Below are 16330 nucleotides of genomic sequence, written 5' to 3'. Positions count from 1 at the left end.
CTTTAGTCGCCTTTTACGACATCCTGGGGAAATAGAGGTGGAGTTGCCCTATTATTTTTTCTATAGGTTCCAGATACCACTCGGCACTAAAATTTTGAGTGAAAAAATAAAGGTTTTTTTTTTTTTTTTTTTTTTTTTTCATTTATTTTGGCACAAACAGTCATAAGTACAAAATAAAATATCTTATAGAACAGTATACAGTATTATAGACCAAACAGTGCCGATTAAGTAAATATTATATGAATTATAATAACTTAAAACTACGCGTGTTAACGAACTTTGTGTTATTTAAATTAAAAGTATGTAACGGGATGCATGCATACAATTAGCATTACACAAAAATCGTAAAGAGTATAAAAATAAAAAATAAAACCGAAAACAATATTAAGAAATCTGTTTCAAGATAAATTTTGTACACACTTTGTTTTTAGTGGACAACAGAGAACAGGAAAATATGTCTATGTCTGAGAAAAATTTGTTATAATTTACAATGCAGCGATGGAAAAAGTTATTTCGAGTATAATTCCCGCGAAACTGAGGTGGTACTAAAATGTTAAGTTTGCGAGAGGAGCGAAGCGGAAGTCGAGCTTTGGTTAGGAAGTTAATTTTTGATAGTAGTGTAGGGGAGTCAATAAGGCTATTAATTATTTTATGCAAAAGTGCTATGTCGAATTGGGTCCTGCGGTTCGGTTTTAAATTAATTTAGAGAAAAATCATCTGAATCCTAATGATGGATTGATGACTTTTAGCTCAAATAGTCTGCCCTTACGACAGGTGCTCAAGGAACGGATGTTGGAGCCGGAGACCTTTCTACCGCTGGACTACATCCAGGCGAAGCCACTCAGGGAACGACTCAGGTGAGACTTTTTTCAAACATAATGACTATAGTGCCGTGTGGTTCCCGGCACCAATACAAAAAAGAATAGGACCACTCCATCTCTCAGGCTTATAAACTTGGGATTCTTCTTTTAGGCGATGGGCTAGCAACCTGTCACTATTTGAATCTCAATTCTATCATTAAGCCAAATAGCTGAACGTGGCCTATTAGTCTTCAAGACTGTTGGCTCTGTCTACCCCGCATGGGATATAGACGTGACCATATGTATGCATAATGACTATACTTATAGGTAAGTATAGTGGACAGATCGGGTATTCTAAGTTTTGATAGTTGTGAAGTTGATGTTGTTGAAGAAAATGCTGCAGTGCAGTTTGTTGCCGCTTCTTCTGCACTGACGACTTGGAAGCGGCAGTAAACTTGGTTTTAAGTAAGTTATTTGACGTCAACCAATGTTGTGAAACCAAAAGATTTGACAATTATTAAGCCATATGAAGTATCCTATAATAATGAATAAAAATGTTGAATTTTGAATATACTCTTCTGAAGACAGAAGGATAACAGAGGAGAGAAATAATCAAATTTAAAGCACTATATTTTTAGAAATCAAATAAAAATATTTAACAATAAAAATCTGATATTTTTCTTCACTAAACTTGATAAGATTGGGCCTTGATTTTTACCTATATAAGTATTTATTATAAAATATAGTATCGTTGAGTTAGTATCTCGTGACACAAGTCTCGAACTTACTTCGAGGCTAACTCAATCTGTGCAATTTGTCCCGTATACTATATTTATTTACATATGTGAATGTCAAAAATTATGTTCAGGGATAAAATGCAAGGGATATAGACGTGACCATATGTATGTGTGTATGTATGAATGTTAAAAATAATATACAGAGATATACGCGAGCCGAAAAACGTGAAGCTGCTATTCGACGTGCTTCGCTTCGAGCCGGCAGCCATTCACCGTGCGGTTCTGTTCGTCACCAACAACGCGCTGGTCTGCGAGACGCCCGAGGACGCCTCCAGGGTGGCCTATGACCTTGACAGAACGAAGAACAGCCGTTATGATGTAAGTGTTGATGGTTATTCGGAGTTGGTAAGCCTCGCTTGCAGCCGGCAGCCATTCGCCGTGTGGTTCTGTTCGTTAGCAGCAACGCGCTGGTCTGCGAGACTCCTGAGGACGAGGACAGAAGAACAGTCGATATTATATTAGTTGTCAAATTAATAACAACTATTAATACATAAGTACATATCTGCTAACTACGAAGTTTGAAAATACATACAATAATGGATATTAATTTTATTTGTGATACCTTTATTTTGTGTTAGAAATATTTGTTACTCTATGAGAAATAAGCTTTACATCACATTTGTGTATGATATTACATGCAAACTAGTATCTACACGATATGTTGAATGTTTCAAATAAAATGTATTCAAATAAAATAAAATGTAGGTGTTAGTTCTTCCTCGTACAAAAGGTAGAAAAAACTAAAGGAACAAATTATGCCGGCTGCTTCTCGCATAGAATCTTGTTGTCATTATCGCACCTCAATGATGTGGTCTCTGCCTACCCCTTCGGGATGGAGCCGTGATTTATGTATGTATGTATTGCAAGGGTATGCTAAGGTGGTTTGGTCATGTGGAGAGGATGAATTAGCAGGTTGACTAAGCAGATATACAAGGAGAGTGTGGAGGGAAAGGTCGGAGTGGGAAGGCCTAGGCGAACGTATCTTGATCAAATTAAGGACGTCCTGGTAAAGGGTCAGGTCAAGAGTACCCGAAACCGCTGAGCTTGCGTGAGGAGTTATGAATGTGGATGAAGCGAAAGAAGTATGCAGAGATCATGGCAAATGGAAAAAATTAGTCTCTGCCTACCCTTCCGGGAAAAAGGCGTAATTTTATGTATGTATGTATTGACTAAGGGACAGGCTTATAAACTTTCGATTTTTTTTTAAGACGGATGTGCTAGCAACCTTTCATTATTTGAATCCCAATTCTATCATTAAACCAAACAGCTGAACGTGGCCTATCAGTCTTTTCAAGACTTGTTGGCTCCGTGTACCTCGCAAGGTATATAGACGTGATGATATATATGTATGTATGTATGTACAAATGTATAGCACTCTCTCTATTGATAGAATTGAGATAGAGCTTTGGAAGCGGTGGTAAATAAACAATAAAAAAACAAAAAACCAAACAGTTGAACATGGCCTATCAGTCTTTTCAAGACTTGTTGGCTCAGTCTACCTTGCAAGGTATATTAACATGACTATAAGTACGTATTGCATCGTTATGTTCTTATTTGCAGGCTCTGGCCCTGGACGGCACCTTCTACCAGAAATCTGGCATCATCTCAGGCGGCTCCCTGGACTTGGCGCGCAAAGCCAAGCGGTGGGATGAGAAGCATCTGTCACAGCTCAAGGCTAAGAAGGTACGATATTATATATCACTGCATAGTATAAAACAAAGTCGCTGTTTTAGTCTGTTTGTCTGTATGCTTAAATCTTTAAAATTACGCAACGGATTTTGATGCGGTCTTTTGTAACAGGCAGAGTGATTCAAGAGGAAGGTTTTTTATGTATAATAACATTTATAATTTTGCACCCGTGCGAAGCCGGGGCGGGTCGCTAGTATACATATATATATATTTTTAACTACAGCTACAATGAATTTATGTTTATTTGTTTATTTAAATTTTATTGTACAAAATATAAATGTATATAGCACATGCCGTGTGGTTCCCGGCGCCAATAGAAAAAATAATAGGACTACTCCATCTCTTCCCCATGGATGTCGTAAAAGGCGACTGAGGGATTGGTTTATAAACTTGGGATTTTTCTTTTAGGCGATGGGCTAGCAACCTGCCACTATTTGAATCTAAATTCTATCATTAAGCCAAATAACTTAATGTGGCCTATCAGTCTTTTGACTGTTGACTCTGTCTACCCGGTAAGGGATATAGATGTGATGATATGTATGTATGTGTATGTATGTACAAATTTATAGCACAATTGGCTGACTTAATGCTGGAAGCAATATCTACCAGTCAAACTATGGGTCTGACAGAGAAATTGAGTATGACCAAAAAATAATTTGTCAAGTATAATATCTAATATTTTGACAGGAGAAACTGACGGAGGAGCTGCGGGAGTCGATGAAGAAGTCCCGCAAGGAGTCGGAGCTGACGACGGTGGACTCGCAGATCCGCGGCCTGGAGTCGCGCCTCAAGTACGCCGTCTCCGACCGCGACACCACGGTCAGTGTCCCGCACACATACACACACACAAACTCGCACACGCCACCTCACGTACATGCACACACACACTAACACACACACCAACGCACATGCACACACACACACACCAACGCACATGCGCACACACACACCAACGCACATGCACACACACACACCAATGCACACACACACATACAACCAAACTCGCACACACACACACACCAACGCACATGCGCACACACACACCAACGCACATGCACACACACACACACCAATGCACACACACACATACAACCAAACTCGCACACACACACACACCAACGCACATGCGCACACACACACCAACGCACATGCACACACACACACCAATGCACACACACACATACAACCAAACTCGCACACACACACACACCAACGCACATGCGCACACACACACACACCAACGCACATGCGCACACACACACCAACGCACATGCACACACACACACCAATGCACACACACACATACAACCAAACTCGCACACACACACACACCAACGCACATGCGCACACACACACACACCAACGCACATGCGCACACACACACCAACGCACATGCACACACACACACCAATGCACACACACACATACAACCAAACTCGCACACACACACACACCAACGCACTTGCACACTGGAATGCGCTGCGGACGTTGTATTCTCGTTCCCGCTAGGAGTGACGCCATTTCGGCGATGAAGGCGGATGCGAATGTTCGTGGAACTAAAATTCGTGATGTGTGGTTCCCGGTACCGACAAAAAAAAAAACAAAAGGACCACTCCATCTTTTTCCCGTGGATGTTTAACGACATGCGACTAAAGATTTTTTTTTTCTTAAAAGCGATAGGCTATCAACCTGTCACTATTTGAATCACAATTCTAACATTGAGCCAAACAGCTGAACGTGGCTTGTCAGTCTTTAAACACTGCTGGCTCTGACTAACCCCGCAAAGGATATAAACGTGATTATATGTATGTACCTATTTATTTGTTTTAATTTCAGCTGAAGCAAATAAAGGCATTGGACGCTGAGCTGGCGGAGTTGGAGCGCAAAATGGACAATTTCGGGGTAAGTGTCATATACTGTTATTACATTAAAAAAAAATAAGTTACAATTATGATCCCTGTTAGATTCTGTACTCGAAAATATACTCCGGTTGTTGAGTCGCGTTAGATAGTTAGATAAATACGCTACCTAAATTGTTATCCTACTACTATTATAAAGGCGAAAGTTTGTATGGATGTATGGATGTTTGTTACTCTTTCACGCAAAAACTACTGAACCGATTACCATGAAATTTGGTATGTAGGTAGCTGAAGACCCAGAATAACACATAGGCTACTTTTTATCCCAGAGTTCCCGCGGGATTGATAGGGTTTCCATGCGGACGAAGTCGCGGGCGGCCTCTAGTTCATATTTTAGCAATTTACTTCGGAATCGGTCATACGGCACCGTATGTTCATGACGTGTCGTTCCCGGCACCAATAAAAAAAGAATAGGACCACTCGCATCTCGTTCCCATGGATGTCGTACTCGGCTCTGTCTACCCCGCAAGGGGCATAGACGTGATTTTATGTATGTATGTATCATTCGTTTAGACTAAGTGCATAAAGTTTAACGATTAATACCGATACTTTGATTTTCTGTGAGGTATTTCTATCATTGACTTTTGAGCCGTACAATTCCTATATAAGAAAAATGTGATGGAATCGTATGTGTGTGCCGTGTGGTTCCCGGCACCAATAAAAAAAGGAATAGGACCACTCCATCTCTTTCCCATGGATGTCGTAAAAGGCGACTGAGGGATAGGCTTATAAACTTGGGATTCTTCTTTTAGGCGATGGGCTAGCAACCTGTCACTATTTGAATCTCAATTCTATTATTAAGCCAAACAGCTGAACGTGGCCTATCGGTCTTTTCAAGACTGTTGGCTCTGTCCACCCCACAAGGGATATAGACGTGATCATATGTATGTATAGTGTAAAATTGTGCGTCATTAATATACAAATTCAAAATATTTATTCATTATTATAGGATATTTATTTATGTACACGAAATTATAAACAGGAGCATTCAATACATTTATTAAAGTACAAAGGTGCTACTTATTTCAAAAGAAATCTCTTCCAGTAGACCCATGAGAGGAGATTATGAATTTTGGAGCGGTATGGCGATACTTCATATCGCTTAATAATTGTCAAAACGTATGGTTTAACAACATATACAAATATGAATATTCTCATTTACCAGCCTCAAATAGAAGAGATCGAGCGTACGATCCGCGCCAGGGACTCCAAGATCCAGGAGGTGAAGGAGAACATGAACAACGTGGAGGACGTGGTGTTCCGCGGCTTCTGCCGGGACATCGGCGTCGCCAACATACGGTGAGGGGCAACGCTTCATTCATTCATTCATGTTTTTTGATGTAAACATGTGCATTCGTCCACGATTTAGATTTAAGAGATCTATATTTGTAAATTGACGTCCGGTGAAAATGCTGCAGTGTAGTTTGTTCCGCCGCTCCTTCTACACATGCGCTTTGGAAGCGGTAGTAGTTATAATTAGATTTAAGTTATGTGACGTCAATAAGTGATACCTTTTATCCAATTTTGAAAATCTATTCTATTGCCGCGTGTGAGGCTACGTCTGGAGGGTGGGCGAGAACGTGGGGGACGTGGTCTGAGCAGCTTTGATACGAGCGCTGAACTCTGTAGAGGAGGACTAGAGTGCGCCCACAACTCCGTCCGCGTGAAATGAAAATTTACCCTTTACCCCATACTACATGTTTATTTTTGTACATATTTTTGTTTCCTTTTTTGTCTTTTTGTTATGGTGTTCTTTGAATATTTTTTTTTTACTTTTACTTTAAAAATTCCGTTAATTTTCATTCCCGTCGGAATTTCGGGAAACCTTCTCTAAGTGCACCCCTAGATCATAGAAGGAACCTTTAAACCGAATTTCAAGCGTCTTCACCCAGCGTTTTGGGCTGTGCGTTGTCTGTCAGTCAGTTACTCACTCAACGGATGACTGTATGCAATAGCGTCACCTTGATTGTTCAACCTATTCATGAATAGTTATTTGACAGATTTATAAGAGGCTTATAAACTTGGGATTCTTCTTTTAGGCGATGGGCTAGCAACCTGTCACCATTTGAATCTGAATTCTATCATTAAGCCAAATAGCTGAACGTGGCCATTCAGTCTTTTCAAGACTGGTGGCTCTGTCTACCCCGCAAGGGATATGGACGTGACCATATGTATGTATATTAAGGTTATAATTTCCCTAATTTGGGGGAGTTCACTATGTGTCATATGTTCATATATGTATATATTTATTTGCAGTCAGTACGAGGAGCGTGAACTCCGCGCGCAACAGGAGCGTGCTAAGCGTCGCATGGAGTTCGACGCTCAGATCGACCGCATCGCGTCTAACCTCGAGTTTGAACGCTCTAAGGTATATATATATATATATTTCACTAGCTCTCCCGGCAAACGTTGTTCTGCCATATAAATAATTTTAAGTAATTTCTACTTAAAAAAAAATGTTAAGGGTGGACAACCCTTATTACTAAGGTGTATGAAAACGATTAAATGTAAACTGTACTCAAATATATATCGTACTCAGCATTTTGGACTTCCACATTTTACTATTCCATCACAATCAGATTCAAAGTGACCTAAGGCTTAACGAATTAGTCTTCAAATGTATATCGTGTTGTGTTTTTCTAGGACACGCAAAAGAACGTGACCCGGTGGGAGAGGACGGTGCAGGACGTGGAGGACGAGCTGGAGGCGGGCCGGCAGGCCGAGGCCAAGCAGCGGCAGGACATAGACCGGGAGCTGCGCCGCGCGGACTCGCTCAAGGCGGACCGCGCCGCCGGCAAGGCGCGCCTCGACCACGCCGAGGAGGACGCCAACAAGGTGACACACACACAGGGGGGGGACACAGGACATAGACCGGGAGCTGCGCCGCGCGGACTCGCTCAAGGCGGACCGCGCCGCCGGCAAGGCGCGCCTCGACCACGCCGAGGAGGACGCCAACAAGGTGACACACACACAGGGGGGGGACACAGGACATAGACCGGGAGCTGCGCCGCGCGGACTCGCTCAAGGCGGACCGCGCCGCCGGCAAGGCGCGCCTCGACCACGCCGAGGAGGACGCCAACAAGGTGACACACACACAGGGGGGGGACACAGGACATAGACCGGGAGCTGCGCCGCGCGGACTCGCTCAAGGCGGACCGCGCCGCCGGCAAGGCGCGCCTCGACCACGCCGAGGAGGACGCCAACAAGGTGACACACACACAGGGGGGGGACACAGGACATAGACCGGGAGCTGCGCCGCGCGGACTCGCTCAAGGCGGACCGCGCCGCCGGCAAGGCGCGCCTCGACCACGCCGAGGAGGACGCCAACAAGGTGACACACACACAGGGGGGGGACACAGGACATAGACCGGGAGCTGCGCCGCGCGGACTCGCTCAAGGCGGACCGCGCCGCCGGCAAGGCGCGCCTCGACCACGCCGAGGAGGACGCCAACAAGGTGACACACACACAGGGGGGGGACACAGGACATAGACCGGGAGCTGCGCCGCGCGGACTCGCTCAAGGCGGACCGCGCCGCCGGCAAGGCGCGCCTCGACCACGCCGAGGAGGACGCCAACAAGGTGACACACACACAGGGGGGGGACACAGGACATAGACCGGGAGCTGCGCCGCGCGGACTCGCTCAAGGCGGACCGCGCCGCCGGCAAGGCGCGCCTCGACCACGCCGAGGAGGACGCCAACAAGGTGACACACACACAGGGGGGGGACACAGGACATAGACCGGGAGCTGCGCCGCGCGGACTCGCTCAAGGCGGACCGCGCCGCCGGCAAGGCGCGCCTCGACCACGCCGAGGAGGACGCCAACAAGGTGACACACACACAGGGGGGGGACACAGGACATAGACCGGGAGCTGCGCCGCGCGGACTCGCTCAAGGCGGACCGCGCCGCCGGCAAGGCGCGCCTCGACCACGCCGAGGAGGACGCCAACAAGGTGACACACACACAGGGGGGGGACACAGGACATAGACCGGGAGCTGCGCCGCGCGGACTCGCTCAAGGCGGACCGCGCCGCCGGCAAGGCGCGCCTCGACCACGCCGAGGAGGACGCCAACAAGGTGACACACACACAGGGGGGGGACACAGGACATAGACCGGGAGCTGCGCCGCGCGGACTCGCTCAAGGCGGACCGCGCCGCCGGCAAGGCGCGCCTCGACCACGCCGAGGAGGACGCCAACAAGGTGACACACACACAGGGGGGGGACACAGGACATAGACCGGGAGCTGCGCCGCGCGGACTCGCTCAAGGCGGACCGCGCCGCCGGCAAGGCGCGCCTCGACCACGCCGAGGAGGACGCCAACAAGGTGACACACACACAGGGGGGGGACACAGGACATAGACCGGGAGCTGCGCCGCGCGGACTCGCTCAAGGCGGACCGCGCCGCCGGCAAGGCGCGCCTCGACCACGCCGAGGAGGACGCCAACAAGGTGACACACACACAGGGGGGGGACACAGGACATAGACCGGGAGCTGCGCCGCGCGGACTCGCTCAAGGCGGACCGCGCCGCCGGCAAGGCGCGCCTCGACCACGCCGAGGAGGACGCCAACAAGGTGACACACACACAGGGGGGGGACACAGGACATAGACCGGGAGCTGCGCCGCGCGGACTCGCTCAAGGCGGACCGCGCCGCCGGCAAGGCGCGCCTCGACCACGCCGAGGAGGACGCCAACAAGGTGACACACACACAGGGGGGGGACACAGGACATAGACCGGGAGCTGCGCCGCGCGGACTCGCTCAAGGCGGACCGCGCCGCCGGCAAGGCGCGCCTCGACCACGCCGAGGAGGACGCCAACAAGGTGACACACACACAGGGGGGGGACACAGGACATAGACCGGGAGCTGCGCCGCGCGGACTCGCTCAAGGCGGACCGCGCCGCCGGCAAGGCGCGCCTCGACCACGCCGAGGAGGACGCCAACAAGGTGACACACACACAGGGGGGGGACACAGGACATAGACCGGGAGCTGCGCCGCGCGGACTCGCTCAAGGCGGACCGCGCCGCCGGCAAGGCGCGCCTCGACCACGCCGAGGAGGACGCCAACAAGGTGACACACACACAGGGGGGGGACACAGGACATAGACCGGGAGCTGCGCCGCGCGGACTCGCTCAAGGCGGACCGCGCCTCAGAGGCAAAACATTACCAAAATTCCAGACAGACATTTTGTATAAAACTCCCGCCGTTTCTGATTTCCAAAAAAATGAAAAATAACTCATTATAACGTGATCCAATTTCGTTTGCTTATAATATATTTACTGCACAGAAATTTACAGTCACAAGAATTAGTACATTTAATCCTCAATCATAAAATTAAGGTTAATTAAAGAACATTCGCCCCCAGGAAAAATTATTGTTTTTTTTTGTTTATTAACATTTTTGTAACGGTTGGCAGGCGCGCAAGGAGGTGTCCACCGTCCAGAAAGACATGCAGTCCATTCAGAAACAGATCTCCAGCATCGAGTCCAAGATCGAGAGCAAGCGCAGCGAGCGGCACAACATCCTCAGGCAGTGCAAGGTACACACAATTGTATATATTTATATATAGTAGGTTATTTATATATATTTTTAGTAAATTATGAAAATTATAATATTGGTACCGTGTGGTTCCCGGCACCAATAGCGAAAAGAATAGGACCACTCCATCTCTCTCCCATGGATGTCGTAAAAGGCGACTAAGGGATTAGGCTTATAAACTTGGGATTCTTCTTTTAGGCGATGGGCTAGCAACCTGTCACTATTTGAATCTCAATTCTATCTTAAAGACAAACAGCTGAACGTGGCCTATCAGTCTTTTCAAGACTGTTGGCTCTGTCTACCTCGCAAGGAATATAGACGTGATTATGTGTATGTGTGTGTGTATGAAAATTTTAAAAATAGTTGAAGGAGGTGTGTACATACATACATACATAAGATCTCGCCTCTTTCCCGGAGGGATAGGCAGAGACTACCCCTTTCCACTTGCCACGATCTCTGCATACTTGGACAGAGGAGTGTAAGGAGGTGTATATGTACTTATAATCACGTCTATATCCCTTGCGAGGTAGACAGAGCTAACGGTCTTAAAAATAGTGATAGGCCACGTTCAGCTGTTTGACTTAATGATAGAATTGAGATTCAAATAGTGACAGGTTGCTAGCGCACAAGCGATATAGACGTGACCATATGTATAGGCAGAGACTACATCTATGTCTGCATACTTCTTTCGCTTCATTCGCATTCATAACTCTCTTTGACCCTTTGCCAGGACGTCCTTAATTTGATCAAGATACGTTCTTCTAGTCCTCTCGGCCTTTCCCTCCTTTCAGAGAAGTTTAAGACTCATTTGGGATTTTGAAATAGTTGTTATCTCGCCAGCGAGTTGATATAGATTAGATAAGGTATAATCTGTATTAAAAGCATTCCCCCCACCCCAGATCGACGACATCAACATCCCGCTGCTGGAAGGCAGCCTGGAGGACGCGTCGGAGGAGTCCGCCTCCGCCCCCGCCTCCGCCTCCGCCTCGCTGTCCTCCTCGGCGCTGGCCGCGCGCGCCGCCCGCCTCCTCGTGGACTACTCGCAGCTGCCGTCCAGCCTCAAGGTATGAGGTTCACTGTATTTTGAATCTTATATAGTATATTATATGGATCACGTTTGTGTGCTTTGCTGGGACAGTCAGACTGACAGGCCACATCCTACAAATATTATGAATGCGAAAGTTTGTGAGTAATGTCAGTATGGATGTTTGTTACTCTTTCACGCAAAAACTACTGAACCGATTACGACGAAATTTGGTATGTAGGTAGCTGAAGACTTAGAATAACATATAGGCTACTTTTTATCCCGGAGTTCCCGCGGCATTGATTGGGTTTCCCATGCGGGCGAAGTCGCGGGCGGCCTCTAGTTAGTGATATTTATGATGATGTAATTTGAATATTTAGCCAAAACTTTTTTAATTTCTAGAAATTGTGCCATTTATTATTTTTCAAGGATCCATCTTCTTTATCGTTACCTTTTCTCACTTTTTACGTGAAGTCGGCACAGTGTGTTAGTTTTTTCCAATTATTTCTGTCACTTGCCATCTCACTATATCTTCAAGTATATATGAAATATTTAGTATCGTATTGAAATATTTAGTTTTACATTAATTTATTCATGTTTTTTAATGGAGACTATGTGCATTCGTCCAAATCATGCAGTTTATCAAATTCTGCAGTGTAGTTTGTTCCGCCGCTTCTTCTACACATGCGCTTTGGTAACGGCAGTAGTTATAATTCGATTTAAGTGATGTGACGTCAATAAGTGATACCTTATATGCAATTTTGAAAATAAATCTATTCTATTCTATGTTTTTGACGTACCATCACTCAAAATTTTATTGATACCGGTACGCAAGTTACACGTTTCCACATATAATACCGTCTAGTTGTAGATCGACTCCGGCGCACACGTTCACGACGCCCCGTGTGTTCCAGGATCTGGACGAGCCGGACGAGGTGAAGCGTAAAGCGGACAAGCTGCAGAAAGCCATCAACACGCTGCAGGCCACGGTGGACAAGATACAGGCGCCCAACATGAGGGTGAGTAACTACAAACATTATTATTTATTTATTTTATTTTATTTTATAACACACTAGCAGCTTATTGAGCTGATGCGTGTGTATCCAAAACTTTGGAGATTTTATCTAATCTGTTCTTAAAACTGTTGACCGAAGGTGCAGTGACAACATTCTCATTGAGCCGGTTCCAGTCTCGAACTACACGATTTGATATAAACATGACGCCTTTTTTTTATCTTAAGCTTCTTTTTCGGAAGAAGAGTTTTTCGTCTTCAAATTCGCCTCGAGTTTAGCATCTTCTTGTTTGTTTGTTTGATTGTCAACTCTTTATGGCACATACATACATATGGTCACGTCTATATCCCTTGCGGGGTAGACAGAGCCAATAGTCTTGGAAAGACTGAATGGCCACGTTCAGCTATTTGGCTTAATGATAGAATTGAGATTCAATTAGTAGGTTGCTAGCCCATCGCCTAAAAAAGAATCCCAAGTTTGTAAGCCTTTATTGCAAATAAAAATAAATATAACTATTTACAAAACAGTTGTTGGATTTAGAAGTGTATGTACAATGGCGGATTTATACTAATTGGGTTTGTTCCAGTCAACCAAAATATAAAGGAATATCCTTTATATTTTAACCATTTAAACCATAATTGAAAAGGCAGTGCACATAAAAAGTATTGAGGATGCGTTATAATAAACGAAAAATTTCTACATAATTAATGGCAAATATATAAACTTGTATAGAATAAGTACACTCAATTGTTAGATACATCAGAATACAGTCTGATAAGTGTTTCTCCTTTTTTTTTATTGAGAATTGTATGCAAAAATTATTAAAGAGTTTTTGAGCGCGGGTATTAAACTTAAGTTGTTTAAAAAGCAGTGTCTGTTCAAAGGTACCTACACTATATTATAACAGTTTTGTGAACCGAATAAAAAAAGAACAATGATATTTTTCGTGTCCCAGGCGATGCAGAAGCTGAATGAGGTGCGAGAGAAGGTGAACGCCACCAACGAGGCGTTCGTGGCGGCGCGCAAGCGGGCGCACAAGGCCAAGCTCGCCTTCGAGAGGGTACATACATACATACATATATAAAATCACGCCTCTTTCCCTTAGGGGTAGGCAGAGACTACATCTTTCCACTTGCCACGATCTCTGCATACTTCCTTCGCTTCATCCACATTCATAACTACATACGTACATATGGTCACGTCTATATCCCTTGCGGGGTAGACAGAGCCACAACTCTTGAAAAGACTGAATGGCCACGTTCAGGTATATGGCTTAATGTTGGAATTGAGATTCAAATTGTGACAGGTTGCTAGCCCATCGCCTAAAAAAGAATCCCAAGTTTGTAAGCCTATCCCTTAGTCGCCTTTTACGACATCCATGGGAAAGAGATGGAGTGGTCCTATTCTTTTTTGTATTGGTGCCGGGAACCACACGGCACATGGGTACATACATACATACATATAATCACGTCTATATCCCTTCCAGGGAAGAGAGCCAACAGTGTTGAAAAGACTGAATGGCCACGTTCAGCTGTATGGCTTAATGATGGAATTGAGATTCAAATTGTGACAGGTTGCTTGCCCATCGCTTACAAGAATACCAAGTTTATTAGCCTTCTTCATCCTGGCTTTAGTCCCGGTTGCATCCTCACCACTCTGGACAGGAGCCCGGGGTATGCCTTTGACTATGGATTCTTGATTGGGTGAGTCAGGTTTTAACACGAAGGAACTCCCGTCTGACCTCCGCAACCTTTGCAGGGGAACCTAACCCATATTGGATCGATCATGATGTTTTCCCTCACCGTAAGAGCATCGGTTTTGTATTAACACTTATATTTATTGGCCCGTTTCTTAATTAACATTGATAATCATTTTGGTACAAAAGTTTTAATGTTCCAAATAAATTAGTCAATTAATCTGAGCAATGTATTCTCTCGTCCACATTTCTATTCTAAGTTTGGATAGTTGTGAAGTTGACGTTGTTGAAGAAAACGCTGCAGTGCAGTTTTTTTACCGCTTCTTTTGCACTGACACTTTAGAAATAAACTTAGATTTAAGTAATTTGTTTGACGTCAACCAATGTTGTGAAACCAAAAGATTATTAATTAACTTAAGTGTCCCATAATAGTAAATAAAAATTTTGGAATTTAAATTTGAAACATTTTTTTCTTTTTTTCTTTTCTTTCAAATGGACCTATAAAAATGATGACTTATAAAACGTATAACGATTCTCAGGTGAAGAAAGAGCGCCACGACAAGTTCATTGACTGTTTCGACCACGTCGCCAACGAGATCGATGCTATTTACAAGGTGAGTTGGGCAACGGTTAATTTCAAATACATAAATACAATATATGGACATATAATCACGTCTTTATCCCTTGCGAGGTGGATGGCCAACTGTCTTGAAAAGACTGTAAGGCCACGTTCAGCTGTATGACTTTATGATGGAATTGAAAGAATCCCAAGTTTATAAGCCACTTATAAATCTGTCGAAATATTTTTTCCTGAATAGGTTGAACAATCAAGGTGACGCCATTGCATACAGACATCCATTGAGTGACTGACTGATATTCAAATAGTGAAAGGTTGCTACTCTGACTAAGGGATAGGCTTATAAACTTGTGATTTTTCTTTTAGGCGATGGGCTAGCAACCTGTCACTATTTGAATCATAATTCTATCGTTAAGCCAGTGGCGTAACTATACCATTCGTGGCCCGTGGCAAATTCATCGGATGGGCCCCTCCTCCCAGTATAAAGATGCTGAACCAACAATAATAATAATATTTTTTTTTTATTATTCTTATTTATAAACTTTTGCTTGTAAGAGTACAATAATAAATCACTACGTTAAGTAGGTACATACAAACTTTATAATTATAATTAGGTATTTGATTTTCTAATAATTCACTTTAAATTGAAAGTAGGTACCTATTTTAAAGTACAGTCAGCATCTAATTGATATGGGCACATAGAGTATTCAAAATGATTTGAAAACAAAAAGTACACTAAAGCAAAGCACAAAAAACCAAAATATAGGTATGTAATTAACAAAAATTCCTTTCTTCGAACTTTCTGTTCAGCAAAGGTGGTAATGACATCATCAAACTTCAAATTTCGGGCCATAGAATTTTTTAAAACTGTTTTTTACTAAACATGTATGATAAATAAGAAATGTTGGGAGTTGGGAGGCTCCTCTGACCGGGGGCCCCTTCCGGCTGGGGGCCCGTGGCATTTTGCCGACTTGCCATCCTGTAGTTACGCCACTGCGTTAAGCCTAACAGCTGAACGTGGCCTATCAGTCTAAACAAAGTCAAACTGCCGGCTCTGTCTACCCTGCAAGGCCTATAGACGTGATTATATGAATGAATGAATTCGATTATATTATAAAAATGTACATACATACATAAATACATATGGTCACGTCTATATCCCTTGCGAGGTGGACAGAGCCAACAGTCTGGAAAACGTTCAGCTATTTGGGTTAATGATAGAATTGAGATTCGAATAGTGACAGGTTGCTAGCCTATCGCCTAAAAAAGAATCCCAAGTT

General features: G+C 44.5%; 1 protein-coding gene across 1 annotated transcript in view; it reads left to right on the top strand.

The window, feature by feature from the left end:
- LOC106133163 (structural maintenance of chromosomes protein 1A) overlaps nt 1-16330 on the top strand; it is a 28840-nt gene that overhangs the window by 10635 nt on the left and 1875 nt on the right. Inside the window, exons 12-24 of the mRNA XM_060947206.1 lie at nt 775-857; nt 1741-1915; nt 3158-3280; nt 3974-4105; nt 5123-5188; nt 6371-6504; nt 7462-7573; nt 7849-8040; nt 10619-10741; nt 11640-11804; nt 12679-12783; nt 13733-13837; nt 15013-15087. Coding sequence (XP_060803189.1) covers nt 775-857; nt 1741-1915; nt 3158-3280; nt 3974-4105; nt 5123-5188; nt 6371-6504; nt 7462-7573; nt 7849-8040; nt 10619-10741; nt 11640-11804; nt 12679-12783; nt 13733-13837; nt 15013-15087 — 1590 coding nt within the window. The remainder of the gene's footprint in view (nt 1-774; nt 858-1740; nt 1916-3157; nt 3281-3973; nt 4106-5122; nt 5189-6370; nt 6505-7461; nt 7574-7848; nt 8041-10618; nt 10742-11639; nt 11805-12678; nt 12784-13732; nt 13838-15012; nt 15088-16330) is intronic.

The sequence above is a fragment of the Amyelois transitella genome, chromosome 13, assembly GCF_032362555.1.
Source record: "Amyelois transitella isolate CPQ chromosome 13, ilAmyTran1.1, whole genome shotgun sequence".
Classification (NCBI taxonomy): Eukaryota; Metazoa; Arthropoda; class Insecta; order Lepidoptera; family Pyralidae; genus Amyelois; species Amyelois transitella.
This window is presented reverse-complemented; position numbering and strand designations above follow the sequence as displayed.